The sequence below is a fragment of the Hippocampus guttulatus genome, chromosome 1 (genome assembly GCF_054856545.1).
Source record: "Hippocampus guttulatus isolate MCC_2025c chromosome 1, RoL_Hgut_1.0, whole genome shotgun sequence".
NCBI classification, from domain to species: Eukaryota; Metazoa; Chordata; class Actinopteri; order Syngnathiformes; family Syngnathidae; genus Hippocampus; species Hippocampus guttulatus.
In genome coordinates this window covers 30,259,210-30,277,389 of record NC_141261.1, presented here as the reverse complement: position 1 = coordinate 30,277,389, position 18,180 = coordinate 30,259,210, and the positions used below count along the sequence as shown (strand labels likewise).

General features: G+C 43.9%; 1 protein-coding gene across 1 annotated transcript; it reads left to right on the top strand.

The window, feature by feature from the left end:
• The first annotated feature begins 308 nt into the window (after positions 1–308).
• On the top strand, positions 309–17,096 carry LOC147211323 (paraspeckle component 1-like). Its single transcript, XM_086125790.1, has 10 exons — positions 309–789; positions 3,098–3,247; positions 3,334–3,485; positions 3,660–3,755; positions 3,831–4,027; positions 4,985–5,069; positions 9,185–9,293; positions 10,155–10,212; positions 16,007–16,143; positions 16,520–17,096. Exons 1-10 carry the CDS (start codon positions 409–411, stop codon positions 16,760–16,762), a joined length of 1,608 nt encoding a protein of 535 aa, XP_085981916.1. The 5' UTR covers positions 309–408; the 3' UTR covers positions 16,763–17,096.
• Positions 17,097–18,180: the final 1,084 nt, after the last annotated feature.

Sequence of the window (18,180 nt, the reverse complement as noted above, 5' to 3'; positions counted from 1 at the left end):
GAATCGACGTGCGATAGGCTCCAGCAGGTCGGCCTGCAACCCTTGTGAGGACAAACAGTTCAGACAGTGGATGGATGGATGGATGTAATCCACGGAAATTGAGAAGAAGGTTTGATGGAGGCCAACATGTGTTGTGAGGAACCAGAACAACAAACAATTGATCGGAATCAGCAATCTTTTGTTGTTTATATTCGGCTCGAACGCTTTGAGGTCAGAACTGGGACGATCCGAGTGGGATAATTCCGATTTCCCCCCTTGCGCGAATGCAGCATTGGTGTTTACTTCCGGCATCAAAACGCGCGCGCATCTGTCGCCATATTGAAGTCGAGTCCTCCATCGCCATTCAAGCTTTTTTTTCACCTCATACAATTTATATTTAGACTGGATAAAGGATATCATTTCTAAACTATGGCTGACCAAGATTTACAGTTACCAAACCCGCAAAGTGGCAGTTCGCCGCCACCACCCAAGAGCGGCGCAAACTCCCCTGCCGCCGCCGCCGATGAGCAAACGCCGGCCAACAAAGACAGTCCAGCGGCGCCGGCTGAGCAGTTATCTGCGGCCGAAGGAGCCGCGTTGGAAAGCGGTCAGGCTCCAGTACAAATGACGCTTAATATTTCAAATTTTCGTAAACCAGGCGAGAAAACATTCACGCAACGCTCCCGTCTTTTTGTTGCAAATCTGCCGCTGGATATACCCGAGGAGGAATTCATCAATTTGTTCGCTAAATATGGAAATACAGCCGAAGTATTTATTAATAGAGAGCGAGGATTTGGGTTTATTCGTTTGGTATGTATGACGTTCATGGATGAATCCACAATCACGGTTAGCTAGCTCATCTATTCGGCTAGTTTACGCGTGTTTTGCAGCACTGTAGTTTGTTTTCGTTAAATGGCTCGCAGCACGTGTGTCAAACCCAAGGCTCGGGGGTCAGATTCGGCCCTCCGCCTTATCTGATGTAGCCCGCAAGGCAAATCTTCTGCGTCGACTTCATGGTTCTTGCTAATACACCAAAATTATCTTTACTTTGTATAACCTTGAGATATTGGAAGCATTTTTGTTACAAGTTGCCATTTTAAAACAACTGCAACATACTTGAACATTTTTTATATCTAGCTTCTAAATATTCACAAATTTGTTGTTTATACACTACCGTTCAAAAGTTTGGGGTCACATTGAAATTTCCTTATTTTTGAAGGAAAAGCACTGTACTTTTCAATGCAGATAATTTTAAACTAGTCTTAACTTTAAAGAAATACACTCTATACATTGCTAATGTGGTAAATGACTATTCTAGCTGCAAATGTCTGTTTTTTGGTGCAATATCTACATAGGTGTATAGAGGCCCATTTCCAGCAACTATCACTCCAGTGTTCTAATGGTAAAATGTGTTTGCTCATTGGCTCAGAAGGCTAATTTATGATTAGAAAACCCTTGTGCAATCATGTTCACACATCTAAAAGCAGTTTAGCTCGTTACAGAAGCTACAAAACTGACCTTCCTGTGAGCAGATTGAGTTTCTGGAGCATCACATTTGTGGGGTCAATTAAACGCTCAAAATGGCCAGAAAAAGAGAACTTTCATCTGAAACTCGACAGTCTATTCTTGTTCTTAGAAATGAAGGCTATTCCATGCGAGAAATTGATAAGAAATTGAAGATTTCCTATAACGGTGTGTACTACTCCCTTCAGAGGACAGCACAAACAGGCTCTAACCAGAGTCGAAAAAGAAGTGGGAGGCCGCGTTGCACAACTGAGCAAGAAGATAAGTACATTAGAGTCTCTAGTTTGAGAAAAGGATGCCTCACAGGTCCCCAACTGGCATCTTCATTAAATAGTACCCGCAAAACACCAGTGTCAACATCTACAGTGAAGAGGCGGCTGCGGGATTCTGGGCTTCAGGGCAGAGTGGCAAAGAAAAAGCCATATCTGAGACTGGCCAACAAAAGTAAAAGATTAAGATGGGCAAAAGAACACAGACATTGGACAGAGGAAGACTGGAAAAAAGTGTTGTGGACGGATGAATCCAAGTTTGAGGTGTTTGGATCACAAAGAAGAATGTTTGTGAGACGCAGAACAAATGAAAAGATGCTGGAAGAATGCCTGATGCCATCTGTTAAGCATGGAGGAGGTAATGTGATGGTCTGGGGTTGCTTTGGTGCTGGTAAGGTGGGAGATTTGTACAGGGTAAAAGGGATTCTGAATAAGGAAGGCTATCACTCCGTTTTGCAACGCCATGCCATACCCAGTGGACAGCGCCTGATTGGAGCCAATTTCATCCTACAACAGGTCAATGACCCCAAACACACCTCCAAATTGTGCGAGAACTATTTAGAGCAGAAGCAGGCAGCTGGTATTCTATCGGTAATGGAGTGGCCAGCGCAGTCACCAGATCTGAACCCCATTGAGCTGTTGTGGGAGCAGCTTGACCGTATGGTACGCGAGAAGTGCCCATCCAACCAATCCAATTTGTGGGAGCTGCTTCTGGAAGCGTGGGGTGCAATTTCTCCAGATTACCTCAACAAATTAACAGCAAGAATGCCAAAGGTCTGCAATGCCGTAATTGCTGCAAATGGAGGATTCTTTGACGAAAGCAAAGTTTGATGTAAAAAAAAAAATCTTATTTCAAATACAAATCATTATTTCTAACTTTGTCAATGTCTTGACTCTATTTTCTATTCATTTCACAACGTTTGGTGGTGAATAAGTGTGACTTTTCATGGAAAACACAAAATTGTTTGGGTGACCCCAAACCTTTGAACGGTATGTGTGATATGTGATAATATAAGAAAGATATACAGTACAGCTCATCAGTGTTCATTCAGTTTCACCATGAGGGATTAAAATTAGTGCGATTGAAAAGCGATGATCCAAATGTGCACCTTTTTGGCTGGTGTGTATTAGTTTTTTGTTAATTGAATATCAACTTTAGAGTCCATTGTTTTGGTGTAAATTGTGAATGGATATTCAGTTTGAATTTAAAATTGAAGCTCAACATAATACATACCATGGTTTAATTTGCATACAGTATACACCGGTAACGAAAATATTTCCCGAGATGTTAGGAGTCTGTTCACCATTTCGTTTCTGTCTTTCAGGAGAGCCGTACACTTGCAGAGATAGCAAAAGCTGAGCTAGATGGGACAGTATTGAATAATCGACAAATCAGGATCCGCTTTGCCGCTCATGGCGCCGCACTCACTGTGCGGAACCTTTTGCCTGTTGTCACGAATGAGCTTTTGGAACAGGTAATGCAGAGAAGAGTTAGTATAGCTATTTTTTTCTCTTTTGGTGCAGTAGTGACGAGGATGTGTGACTCACCTTGTTCTTCCAGGCCTTTTCACAGTTTGGACCGGTGGAACGGTGTATCGTTGTGACAGATGACCGTGGGCGGCCCACTGGCAGAGGCGTTGTGGAGTTTGCAAGCAAAGCGGCCGCACGTAAAGCCCTGGAAAGCTGCACGGAGGGAGCGTTATTGCTAACGGCGTATGTTTTTTCTGTAGTGATTATTCTGACGCTGCATGACAAGCTATTCAAAGTTGCCAAAACGAAGCAGCCCATTTGTGTTCGGGTGCATGCAATACAAACGGAATTAGAATCTTTGTTTTCATTGTACGGTGTCGGACAGAAGATCGAACATGTTTATGCCCCTCTCCCTAGCACACCTTGCCCAGCCATTGTAGAGCCCACAGAACATTTTGATGATGAGGAAGGATTGCCTGAAAATATGTTATCGATAACTCCAAAGTACCTCAAGTAAGTCAAAGGATGATTAATGACTTGGGTTTTTAGTGACTCAAAACACTGAAGCATTTTCTTGTCATTCATCAGGGAACGGGCACAAACACCGCATTTCGCCCAGCCGGGTACTTTTGAATTTGAATACTCGTCTCGCTGGAAAGCTCTTGACGAATTGGTGAAACAGCAGCGAGAGCAGGTGGACAAGAGTATTAAAGAGGCCAAAGAGAAGCTGGAGGCTGAATTGGAGTCGGCGAAACATGAACATCAGCTCATGTTGATGAGGCATGGTAGGATCTATTTGGACTGCTTCAGTATTTTCCGGACTTTTTATCTTACTTTTTTTCTGCCATGCTATAAAACATGCAGCTTTTAATGTTAAGTGACTTATTTATGAATTCTCACTGACAAGCTACAAGCCCTCAATTGATTTACCCAACGTCTTGTTACATTTGACCAATGAAATTATCGAAGACATCACAGTGGACCAACGAAACTGTCTGAGTCCACCCTCATACCCATAGGCTATTTGGTGTTGGAGTGCACACGCGTGTGGCGGGTGGGTTGCGCAAGTGTGTGTGCGTGGCTGTGTCGAAGCGAAGATAATGGATCTAGTATATAGTAGAACAAAAATAAGCAGCTTGTGTTGAGTTTAATGAGCATTGGGAACGAGTGCCATAAATACAGTCATCTCTGCACTGCGACACCCGCAGTTGTTTGTTGTTTGTTTGGCCTACCATTGTTGGCAACTGGCTAGCCCCAGAAGACAGCCTTTCTGGCCATGGAGCGACATCCCCTGCAACATTGCAAACACATAACAAATGGCTTTCCAAAGGCTACACTGCCGTCGACTTGTGTGCATGGTGCCAGATAAAGCTTGTCAGCGAATTGGCTTCGTGTGACAACAAGAGAGGTTCTGGCTAGCTGCGTTCAGCATTGTTTAGGGGTGTGTTGTGTTCACCGCTGCTTAGGGTTGATAGAAGTTCAGAAAAAAAATCCATCTGTGTGACCCCTATCTTTGCAAATATCCCTTGTTATTACGTGGAGACCGGCAACTTTGAATACCAAATAGCCAATAAAAGTATAACTGTGTTTTTATGGCTAATTTTAGCTGTTGTGGCTTTTAATCAGATGTGTTTCGTAGTCCGGAAATTATGGTAATTACTGCAAGTGCAATCTTTCTAGTCCATTCAGTTATTAGAATGGTCTCACTTGCCGCTGCTCTTTAACATTGCCATACTTTACAGATCTAATGAGACGTCAAGAGGAGTTGAGGCGACTGGAGGAGCTTCGCAACCAGGAGCTTCACAGACGAAAACAGATAGAGTTGAGGTATATTTTCCTTGCTTACATAGTGATGTCAACACAAGAGCCAATACTCTAGTTTGGGTTTTCAAACTAAATTTGGTCGTGGGCCACATCATAAGGGGTGTTCACACTGCAACTTTTACTCCGGTGTAGCACCGAGGCTCCCCCCCGTAGAGCGTTCACACGTACAAAGTTATACCGGTGTAGCCCCTGAAAACAGCTTAAACCGGAGCAAATTTAACCCTGCTCAGGAGGTGGTTTAAAATTTTACTCCGGAGTAAATGCTAGTTTGTGGGGCAGCACCAATTATAAAATTGGACGTGTGAACGCTACAGGGGTAGACTTGTAGTGACGCCACTTGAGCGAAGCGCGACTCATCAGTCGATAGTCCGCTGCTCTCTGCTGTGCGTGCGTCAGCGCGAACATGTACGCACTCGCGCGTCTTTTGGCTTCAACCAATCAGCGCCGACGCAACGGACGTTACACATCAGAGCTTTGATCTATGACACCAGCAAAGCTAGCATAGCCGAGAGAACAGCTAAGTTAGTACTGACGACAAGACGCTCCAGGTCGGACGGACACGCCATTGGTAATCTGTGTTTTTTCCCTTTTTTCTGTCCAAATATATATTTTGCTACGACAATAGCAGTCTTGTCCACGGTGTCTTTTTTCGTTCCACCGGGGTTTAGCTGATGTGTTTATAAAGAGACCAACATCTCTTTAGACTTGCTACGGCGCGTGAGAAGAGTTGATTACGTACGGGTATTAACTCATTCACTCCCAAAGACGTTTTTAAACGTCTTTTTAGACTTGGTCCAGAATTGGCTGGTACTGAATGAGTTAAATGCGTTGCTTTCGTGCTCTGTTGTACTTCCGTCATCTTTCCTTTCTCTCTCTCATCCTTTTACGGTGTCTGATAGACCACAGTGTTGATTTGTCTTGAGAAGTATAAACCATGGTTTTTCGATATGTCACAAACAAGGCAGGGAAGTACACTTTATGCATGCGTATGTTTTATTTCCATATTGCACGGCTGCAGAAACTTCCGTGTGAACGCAAGTGGGGCTGCACCGGGGTTAACACGCTGCAGCCCTCTTGAGTAAGCAGCTTTCTACGTGCGAACTCTCCACAAAATATACACCGGTGTAAGATATATCGCAACAAAATACGTGGGTGCAGCACCGATGCAAATGTGTGCCGTGTGAACTCCCTTAAAGTTATGATTTCCCTCGGATGGCCATTATGACTGTGCAACCACAAACAGCAAATGTATGCTCGCCTCTTTGTCACATGTATACAACAAATGATGGGTAGCAACTTTTGAAATTAGAAGCCAGTAAAAAATTGGTCAGTAATTCAGTTATTTTTCAATTAATTTTAAAGGGGGGATTGGTAACCTCAAGTGCTTACAATATCTCATCTAGTGCTGTCAAGCGATTAAGAAAATTGTGAGATTAATTATGATCTGTAATTAATTGATCTAATTAATCTATATTTTAATCTCATCCAAAAAATTATGAGAAAACCCCAATTTTTATTTTTAATTCATTACATTATTGAGGCAGATTAAAGACAAAAAAATGGCATTATAAAGTCTTTCATTGTTTGTAAACAGACTTGAACAGATGCAGTCCTAGCCATTCACTTGCTGCTATAGTTGAGACTAGTGCCAAATCCTACCTGCAACCTTTAGTTTCGACCACCAGGGTGAATATAACCGTTTTGTTTGTTTTTGTAAATCTCCAAATAATTACAAAATAAAAATGAAAATAGAATATCAGGTCCGTAAAAAGTGTTTAGGTTAACATCAAAAAGAGTAAGAACATTTTTTCCAGAGCAATTCAAGTACTCAACACTGAACTTGCTTCGGATAATAAAAAATAAATTTGAGACCCTTAAATCACAGTGCTGTAAGTTAGCACTTCAGAAATAACACTGTTCATCTTTTTTTTTGTGTGTGTATTTGTGATTGTTGATTATTTGTGACTAGTTGACTAATCGTGGCAGCCCAACTTGAGAGACACCATGTAGTGTGGAGCACCCCTAAAGAGGAAAGTGGCTGTCTGGCTTACGTTCTTGAAGAGGTTCTGAGGAACTGTTCCATGATAACTGCACGGCCCTGAAAAAATTCTCATGGAAAAGCAACCACAGAGGGTGGAGCCATGCTGTTTTCGAGTCGAACCTGCACAATAGAAAAAAAGGAGCTTTGTTACTTTGTTGGTCTTTGTTGGATGTACCATATTTTCCGTACTATAAGTCGCTCCTGAGTATAAGTCGCACCAGCCATAAAATGCATAATAAAGAACAAAAAAAACCTACATAAGTCGCACTGGAGTATAAGTCGCATTTTGGGGGGAAATTTATGTGCTAAAATCCAACCCCAAGAACATACCTGTACATGTCATCTTGAAAGGCAATTAAAAAAAAATAAAATAGAAAACAACACGCTGAATAAGTGTACAATATGCTAACGTTACATGATGCATAAACGACAAACTGAGAACGTGCCTGCTATGTTCAAGTAACATATTAAGAGTTATTCAGATAAGTAATGAACAAATCTTAAATATTGCAGAGAATGTCTCTCCTTTTTTAGTTTTGATTTTGAGCAGCAAATTTGAAGTTACATGTTGGTGCTCACCAGGAATGCATAAGCAAAATTGCACAAATTTTCACTTGAAAGAATAGTGAACAATCTTGGGATTTTTTTCTTCTGTGAAAGTTTCAAGTAGTGTGTACATTGAATACACTTCATCTTTAGCATGTTTAGTATAAAGTGCCAATTTTGCAAGCAAATAGGGAATGGTATTTCAACAAAAATTGTAAAATTTTGTTGATAAAATTTATGGTTTTAAGGCTTTAAAATAGACGCCGTCAGCAAGTGCTCTCATGAGCCTTGCTTTTTTTGTTGTTTTTGTGTTTGTTTTGTCACTTTGTGTTTGTTGTTACGTCGTGTGGACTTTTTTCAGCATTTTTTGGCGAAGACATTCATCAAGGAGGAGACTCTGCTTGGTGGTTGCGCCTTCTCGGCAGCATGGGTATACCAGCACTGTTTTTGACTGGGAGGAATGTTGGCGCCATTTGACTGTCGTTGCTGGACAGTCCCGGGGCGGTTGTGTCTTGCGCCTGTAATAGGCAGCATTTTTCACAGCCCCGCTTTGTTCAGCGGAGAGATCGGTGCTGTTGAACGGTCTGCGGCTGGATCGATGCAAGTCTTGAGGAGCCGACGATGAGAAGAAAGGAGCGTTAGCGCGGAGCGCCGATGCGGATTTGGAACTGGGAGTCGCGGCTTGGAGTTTGAAGCGGATTACGTGGGACAGGAGAAGTGAACTAATCTCTTTTCGTCGATGCTTCGTGTTTGCTTTCAAAACTTAGCTTGTAGCAGACGTGTGCACATTTTCAGCATGACGTCTCTGATCCACTGGTGAAAGGACACTTTGATCCTCTCCTCTTTCATCTATAACTGCTTCAGACAACAAAGTGTATGCAGAAAAGTGGTGAAGATTGCACGACTGTCTGTCCTTTGTGTTGTGTTGTGTTGTGTTATTTTTGTTATTTTGACTTCAAAATGGCGCCGCGTGAGTGGCAGCCTTTCCAGCAGCTCCTATATTTTGTTGTTCTTCTACTTCCTTTCATAACTTTGCTGCTGTGAATTGGGAATTTCTCCATTGCGAGACTAATAAAGGTTTTCTTATCTTATAGCATAAAGAACATGCTAACAAGTTCGCCAAACCATCAATGTCACTCCAAATCACTAAATCCAATGGAATCTTCATCCTTTAAACCTTCTCACTTTAAAGCAACTCCACCAAATCCGGAGGTAGAAGATGCAGCGCTTACTCTTCTACGTCGCTTACATCAGACTCTTCGTGGTTTTATCAACACAGGTCTAGAGCGGCCTCTTGCGGTTTAATCCGAAAATAACATGTGAAATGATGAAATAATGTGTTAATAATTTCACCCATAAATCGCTCCAGAGTATAAATCGCACCGCCAGCCAAACTACAAAAAAACTGACTTATAGTTCGGAAAATACGGAATTTGCAGGCTCTATTGTGTCATGCTGTTATGATGTCACTATTTACACAGCTGACAGCTCAGCACTCAAGATGCCCTTTCCTTAACATGTGTCTCGGCAGGCATGAGGAGGAGAGACGGCGACGAGAGGAAGAAATGATGAGAACACACCGAGAGCAGGAAGAGATGAGGCGTCAAACAGATACCTTTAAACCTGCCTACCAGGACAATGTAAGTGCACACAGTTATGCTGTCAAACACACAGAAACCTACACTTTTATATTTTGGCACAAAACTGAATAAAAATCAAACATTTAGTCAAAAGACAAAATGGATTAGATTTATACTTGTTTATCATATGATAACAAGATTATCTTATTTTAAAAAAACAAAACAGTGTTTTAGGTACCATGCCCTCAATTTTGACATTAATCTTAAATCATGATTTCTAGGGTGATGTTTGTATGTAGTGAAGACTTAGACGTGTCATTTTGCCTCCAGATGTGCGGCAACAAAAACATTTCAAATATAATCGATATCTAACTCTTGCGCTGCTCCAGCGCCCAGCGAGCACTGGCATTTGTCACATACTATGGTCTGGCTGAAACCGCTTTATAGCAGAGAGTCACCAATTTTGAACAGCGACCCCCAACATTGGACAGGAAATGAATTTGTACATCATCATATCTGTCAGCCAAGAGGATGGACCGATGAGGTTAAAAGTATAGCATCGCATACTTGCTTCACAATGGAAATGTTTCACTGCAGATGATTATTCATGCTTCAGGCTGCTTTTGCAATGATTTTAAATTTTCAACCAGTCTGTTATGACAGTATATACAGCAGTTGGGTGAGTGTGTGCACAAGATATAGTAGCAAGCTTGTTTTACCTGTCTGTATGCACGCAAAAGCTAAATTCTCCCATATGACATATGATGATATCTAATTTGTGAGAACACTAGAAAAGGTTCTAGTGTGGTAGGTGTCCAATGTCTTTCATGTAATGTATGACTGTTGTGTCATTGGCTATCCAATGCAAATTTCCACCAAAGCAGGGCTTCCCTTTTGAAAGTTCTTCTTCACTTTTTTCAGAGAGAACAGGAAATGAGAGCGGCTGATCTGGGCCCCCGTGGAGCCGTTAATATGGCAGGTATGGCCATGATTGTGTCAACAGCAGTCGAGGCAAGAACACGTGGAAGATGACTTCTTCTGTGTTTTCTAGCCATCTTATTTGTTTTGTGTTACAAGCGGCTCCGTCTAAAAAAATTTGTATTCTGAATATGTTTAGTTCTCTTTGTGAGCCTCTTGAGATGCAATGCAAAGGAGAAAAAAAACCCAGAATACAGTACGTACTGGGTCACGGGGTGTGTCGATGAAAGCTACCTTGTCTCTTTCTGAGCTCTCATCCTCCATGTGTCCTGATCAGCTGAACATTTATTGAAGTAACATGGCTCATACTGCTGTCCTTTAGCATCGTTTTCAAAAACACAAAGGTGGTGCCAAAAGTGCATCAATTAAAACTGAGCCATGGTTGGGAATACTCATGCAAATGCAATTTCTTCATTTAAAAAAAAAAAAAAAAAATTGTATTTTAGTAATCCATTTGCAAAAACGTCAGTTCATTTTCATTATGGGTATTTTGTCTTGAATTTGAGGGTATCATTTTCAAATGTTGACATGGATCCAAAAAAAAAAAATCTAGTAACTTCGTAAATGCTGGATGAGAGGCCAAGGACTTGTTTGTGTCAGTCTCCCCATAGCTGGGTGACAAAGTTCATGTTTGCATGTACTCCATCTGCAGGAATTTGACACATAAATCACCTGAGTGTAATTTAAGGATTCACAACAGATTCTATCAGAACAAAATGTGCTTTTCATTCGTAGTCTTCCCTTTTTAGTTTTCAAAGACAGAAATTCACTTGAAATTTCGCGGCATACTGAATTTATTCATTCATTCATTCATCTTCCGAACCGCTTCATCCTCACTAGGGGTGACCATTTATTGTAGCCACTGAGAGAGACGGCGCCAAAATGCAGCATCAAAAGGCTGACAATCAGGGGGTTTGACATTTTCTTCTGGTTGCTTTCTACAAAAGAGTGCGATAGAAATATGTTGAGTGTCAAACTGCACTCCTCGCAACCGCTATTCTGTCCATAAACCCATACATGGCAAATGCTGTTGTTCACAGACGATGGGCAGTTTTGCAAATTGTTTCAGTAGCCATTCAGACAGGAAATACCACTTTCGTTTTATACCTTTATAATTAACTCATTCAGTACCAGCCAATTTTGGACCAAGTCTGAAAAGACGTTTAAAAACGTCTTTGGGAGTGAATGAGTTAAGAATGAATTTTAGTTTTGTCAATTACATCTCTGTCCTATTCCACTTTGTCATGTATCAAATATTACTGTGCAGCAATTATTTTTTTATTAATTTCTTATGTCCATTTAGATTGTGTCTTCCTAGTTTTGTGACATTTAACTGCAGCACAGTTCGGTTCAATTCATTAAATGCTAACCTGTCCATAAGTATAACTCTGTGACAGTGAATAGGTGAAGTGGACTTTCACTTGTATCGTGCTTTACTTCCTTTGGTACTCTAAGCCAGGGGTCCCCAACCGCCGGTCCGCGTCCGCAGGGCATTTGGTACCGGGCCGCACAGAAAGAACTTGCCTTAATTCCGTTTTATTTATTTCGGAATACGAAAGATGTTTTATTTTGCAAAATTACCGGATTCTCCGTTACATCCGTCTGTGTCACGCTTGACTCACGTCAAACCACACTTCTCCGTCACGTGACCGATTACACTAAAAACAAAACGTTGGAGGTCGCAAAATGAGTTGATAAACTGCTGGAGATCGCAAATGACGGCGGCCTTAAAGGTACGTTCGAGACAACTGGATTAAAGTTATGGCTGAATACTCTGAGATCGCCACAATAGCACTGTTGCTATTTTCGACATCCTACCTGTGTGAGGTGGGGGGTTTCTGCAGCAACAGCGACTAAAACAAAATTACGAAGTAGACTGAACATAAACCACACACTTGAGGTGTCATTGTCTCCTATTACCCCGAGATGGGACCATCTAGTTGCAGAAAATCAAGCTCGGGGCTGTGGTGAGTCGTAATTTTCATGCACGTTGAATTTGCGTTGTATCGAGAGTTGAAGAGGAGGAGACGTGGGTGTCGAGCCGGGAAGGACCGCCGCACAAGGAGGAGAAAGTACAGACATGTCCTCCTGTCCGTCATCATGGGGAATGTAAGATCGCTCCCTAACAAGATGGATGAGCTGGCGGCGCTAACGCGACATCAAAGGGAGTACCGCGAGGCTAGCCTGATGCTACTCACGGAGTCGTGGCTGACAGCGATCACTCCGGACACACATGCCGAGTTGGACGGCTTCCAACTCATACGTGCGCACAGGAATGAAGGGAGTGGAAAGAGAAAAGGTGGGGGACTGGCTGTTTTTGTGAATGACAAATGGTGCAATCCGGGGCATATCACGATCAAAGACAAACTCTGCAGCCGGGACATTGAACTGCTAGCCATTAGCCTCAGGCCCCATTATCTCCCGAGGGAATTCTCACACGTCATAGCTGTGACAGTGTACGTCCCCCCGTCGGCTAATGGTGATGCAGCGCGTGATGCCCTGATGACTGTCATGAGCAGGCTGCAAACACAGTCCCCCAATGCCCTGCTGATCATCTCTGGGGACTTCAACCATGTCTCTCTGTCGTCCTCCCTTTCAACCTTCACGCAATATGTAACCTGTGCCACTAGAGACAATAAAATTTTGGACTTGTTTTATGCCAATACCAAGGAGGCATATAAACCCCTCCCCCTCACCCCTCTTGGAAGAGCAGACCACAACTTGGTATTTCTCGAGCCTGTGTACAAACCACTGGTGCACAGGCAGCCAACTGTGACCAGAATGGTCAGGAAATGGTCCACGGAAGCTGAAGATGCTCTGCGGGACTGCTTCGACACGACCAGGTGGGAACTCTTCAGCGAGGTTCACGGGGAGGACATTGATGCACTCACTGACACCATCACAGACTACATAAACTTCTGTGAGGAGAACACCGTACCCACCAGAACTGTGCGGTGTTTTTCCAACAGCAAACCATGGATTAATCCCGACATAAAGGCCCTCCTGAAGGAGAAGAAGAGAGCTTTTATGTCGAGAGACAGAGAGGAGCTGAAGGCCGTGCAGATTCGGCTGAGAAGAAAGATCAGGGAGGGGAAGAAGATATACAGGATGAAATTGGAGGACCAGTTGCAGGCCAACAATGTCGCTGGTGTCTGGAGGGGCCTGAAAACCATCTCAGGCCATGACAGCCCAAAGACATTGACTGAGAAGGACAAGAACTGGGCAGATGGACTGAACCGTTTTTTCAACCGTTTCGACCAGTCGTCTGTCCCTTCCCCCAACCACCAACTGCAACCACTCTCACTGAGGACTTCTTCTCCTCCCCCTCCTCTTTCGACCAGCTCTCATCAACCCAGTCTGTCACCTGGTTCCTGCCTGTCCGTCACAACAGAGCAGGTGAGGAACCAACTGAGGAAGATGAATGTGAGGAAGGCAGCAGGTCCAGACAAGATCAGTTCCCGGCTCCTCAGGACCTGCTCTGACCAACTGTGTGACATTGTCCAGCACATGTTCAACCTGAGCCTGAAGCTGGGCAGAACTCCACAGCTGTGGAAAACTTCGTGCCTGGTCCCAGTGCCCAAGACCCCCCACCCTAAGGAGCTGAACAGCTACAGACCGGTGGCGCTGACGTCTCACCTGATGAAGACGCTGGAGAGACTCGTCCTCGCCCACCTTCGACCGCTGGTGAGCCCGGCACTGGACCCGCTGCAGTTTGCCTATCAGCCTGGCATCGGCGTGGAAGACGCCATTATCTACCTCCTCCACTCAGTGCTGTCACACTTGGAGAAGGCTGGGAGCACTGTGAGAATCATGTTCTTTGATTTCTCCAGTGCCTTCAACACCATCCAGCCCAACTTGCTGGGAGGCAAACTGCAGGACGCCGGAGTGGACCACCATCTCACAGCATGGATCACTGACTACCTCACAAATCGGCCGCAGTACGTGAGGTTGCAGAGCTGTGAGTCGGACAGGCTTCTCTGCAGCACTGGAGCGCCGCAGGGGACTGTTCTGGCTCCATTCCTGTTCATCCTCTACACCTCGGACTTCAGACACGCCACTCCAACCTGCCACCTTCAGAAGTTCTCCGATGACTCTGCGATTGTTGGCCTCATTACAGAGGGGGACGATCGGGAGTACAGGGGAATGACGAAGGACTTTGTGGACTGGTGCCAGCAGAATCTCCTCCAGATCAACCCTAGGAAAACTAAGGAGTTGGTTGTGGATTTCTGCAGGAAACAGTCCTCACCGGCACCGATGAACATCCAGGGTATGGACATAGAGAGGGTGACCTCCTACAAGTACCTAGGTGTTCTTCTGAACAACAAACTGGACTGGTCTACAAACACGGACAACCTGATTAGGAAAGGACAGAGCCGACTCTTCCTACTCAGGAAACTGAGGTCTTTTGGGGTTCAGGGGTCGCTCCTTAAGACTTTCTATAACTCGGTGGTGGCCTCGGCCATCCATTATGGCATTGTCTGCTGGTCAGGCAGCATCTCAGCCCGGGACAGAAAGAGACTGGAGCGACTGGTCAGGAAGGCCAGTTCTGTCCTGGGTTGCTCCCTTGACACTCTGGAGGAGGTGGGCAACAGAAGGATGCTAACTAAGCTAAAAGCTATGATGGACAGTCCCTCCCACCCTCTCCAGCCCGCCCTGACAGCACTAGGTAGCTCCTTCAGCCAGAGACTGTTACACCCGCGCTGCAAGAAGGAGAGATACAGACGCTCGTTCCTACCAACTGCTGTCAGGCTGCTGAATAAAAAATAGCAACAATAATATTTAATAATTGAATGATGTGGAAAAGAACTGTAAATAGCACTGCGATTTATCCATTTTGTATTTATATTGCACTGAATTGGACGGTGTTTGTTTGTTTTTTCTTCTTCTTTCTGCCTACATTCTTGCTGCTGGAGGCTGTAAATTTCCCCAGTGTGGGACTAATAAAGGATATCTTATCTTATTTTGAAGGCATTAAACATTACCATAGCGATCAGTGTTGCGGCCAGATTAGACGCTCCTTGTGTTTATTATTATATTTCGAAAACACCACAGTTTTCATGCAGCTCATACCATATTATTTTGTTGTATTAATCCGCCACATCTTAAAAGCCGGTCCCTGAAAATATTGTCTGACATAAACCGGTCCGTGGGGCAAAAAAGGTTGGGGACCCCTGCTTTAAGCGCTTAGCACTGTTGCCTCATTTACATCAGCATCAACTGGGGCTTCAGCATCTCACTCATGGTCACGCTTGTTAGTTAACAAAAAGTATAGGAGCAGTCTCGCATTAATTATCAGCTATGATTTAACAAGGTCGGAAACAGATAAATGTCGGTATGCAACACTATTTCTAAAGCTTCTGCAAGAATTTACATTTTGAAATCACCTCTGCAACATTCATATAAGAAATCACAAGATCCAATCCCCGGTAGGTTGTCTTTAGAACTCGCTCATAGCCTACCGACTCATGTAGTCCTTCGGGGCTACCTTCGGCCCACGAGCACTCCGACCCCTGCCTGGAATGCTTCATGCACTTTTGCAAGTCTCCGAGCAAGAATCCTGTATCCAGATGCAAAGCTGATCAGCTTTGCATTTTGGTGCATCTGCTGCTTCTTTGCAGTGAGTTGAATGGCAATCTTTTGATGACTCCCGCAAGAGAAACATGAATGCTCCAGTTTGTCGTCAAATAACAGATAAAGTGTGCGAGTTGGTCAAATGGTTGCCGGCTAAATGTGCCTCATAAGGAACATGACTTGTCAGCTGATGACCGGTGCATGCTGTTTTGTTTTGTGCATAGATGGCTTAAACCAGGCCCCTGCTGGGCCCGGCGCTAACCAGGGTCAAATGATGAGCATGGGCGGAAGGGGCAATGCCATCATCCCGGGGGGAACTGCAAACATGAACCCACTGCTGATGGCCGAGAATGGCAACATGGTAACGTATTTGGCCACGACCTTGCTTCAATCAGCATGAAGATTGTCCTTATCGGGTGGGCTTGTTTTTGGTGGGGGGGGGGGGGACTCGATGCAAGTAGCAGCATTTTGATAAGGGCAAATAGACTACGCTGATATTGATCAATTGATAATTGAAAATATTTGCTGAAAAAAAGCTAGAACAAATTAAGAGTGTTTCTCTCTGACTCTCTTCGACTCTTCTGTCAATCCCCCCAATCTGTGATTTCGGTGGATGACTTGGATCAAAACAACTCTTGACACATTGTACCAATTGGCCTTTAGTGGATACTGCATTTGCTTCTCACAAACACACATGCTGCTATACCAACGTATCCAATCCTGCTGTGATACCATAGCGAGGCGACAGATATCCGCTGAGTGGCTTGCTGGCAGGACGAGCGGAGGTGGAGTCACCGAAGCAGCAGCAGCAGCAACAGCAGCAGCAGCAGCAGCAGCAGCAACAGCAGCAGCAGCAGCAGCAACAACCACAGCAGCCGCCAATACAGGGCCCTCCTGGTGGTCCGTCCACTATGTATGGAAGCGGGAGTCCTGTAGATGGAGTGTTTGATGGGCCCAATAGCAAACGCCCCCGCTATTGACCTCAAATTTCTTTCACAGTGACCTCCTTACCTACCGACTACATGAGAGGTGGGTATTTGTTGATCCACTTCTTGATCGCTCCTATTTTTCCCACAGTGTTTTGGTCAGTGATTTGTGATTCAAATAAAGCTTTTGGACTTTGGACATGCACATATGTTTTGACTATGAAACTTATATGCGCATAGTGTTACGCACTTCAAAAATGCTGGAAATCAATTGTTCATGCTTCATTCAGATACTGTACATCTGTTGCTTTTTTTTTTATTTACAAAATGTGTTTTTTGATGTTAAAAAAAACAAACCCCTGAAAATGTATTAAAATGGGAATTGAAAGGTGGTTTTCAATTTCAAATCCAAACTAGTCAGTTAAAAGGTCTCAAAGCGAATGTTGGGCGCACTTGTTTTGCTTACCTTTGACCAGTAGAGGTCAGTCGGTACTGATCGAGCACTTTTTTGAACACGTGGTTGAACTGAAAGATCATCATAGTGGGTGAGTTGCACTGCCACTTCGGGGTGAAAGCGAAGTTGTGAGTATGCAGTGTATTTGCAGTTTACGCTACAGTGGTAAAATACACGCATCCTACAACTACAGCTTTCTGTCCCAAACTGGTGACTGTTACGTGTCGGATAAAATCACCCTTACTCATTAAGTTTAGAACAAATACATAAATAACAACTCCTTGTATGCTTTCCTGCTCTTTGTGGTTCAATCTTCCACCACCCAGCCTCTTGCTCCCCATTCCTACCGGAAGACATTGCAGGCACCGGCACTCCCCCTTCTGTCTAGGCTTACTTCTAGCCACCTGATCTGCTGGACACACAAGATAGCTACTTCTGTACCTGTCTCCGAATAATCATGTCAACCAACTCCCTAACTTTCCCTGTCAAAGTCCCAACATTCAAAATCTCCACATTCAGGTCCAGGCCCTGTGCTTTCTGGTTCTCTTCCTGCCAGTGAACCCGCTTTCCACCTCTCCTTTGTCTTCAACCCACAGTAGCTGAATTTCCATCGGCGCCCTGAAGGCTAATGGCGCGGGCGGATGTCAGCTGTTAACTCGGGCGGTGACAATCTCAAATGGAATTCTTAAGATGAACATTCAGAATTGTTTGGCAACATTTAAAGCCACATGCAATTCCTGACACAAATTAGTGATTAAAAATAAATAATTGTCCATTTATATATAAGAATAATTTCCAAAACATTTGGCGATGGGTGGGGTGACCTTTGAGGGGGAAGGTTGAGCTCCTGCTCGAAAAAAATGTTAGTTGGTAACACATGCAATATCACCAAACCATTACAGGGTTGGAAATGTGGGTTCGGGTTCCACCCAGACATGTTCGAAATATGGAATAAATCAATACTTTTCTCACTACTGAATTAAACGTTTGTGCTTTTCTTTGACGCGCCCAAGGCTGC

Excerpts from the sequence above, each read along its gene's own strand:
- LOC147211323 (XM_086125790.1), top strand. The coding sequence starts at position 409 with ATGGCTGACCAAGATTTACAGTTACCAAACCCGCAAAGTGGCAGTTCG. Across the intron at positions 790-3,097 it reads GATTTGGGTTTATTCGTTTG|GAGAGCCGTACACTTGCAGA; the intron begins GTATGTATGACG and ends TCTGTCTTTCAG. Across the intron at positions 16,144-16,519 it reads TGGCCGAGAATGGCAACATG|CGAGGCGACAGATATCCGCT; the intron begins GTAACGTATTTG and ends GTGATACCATAG.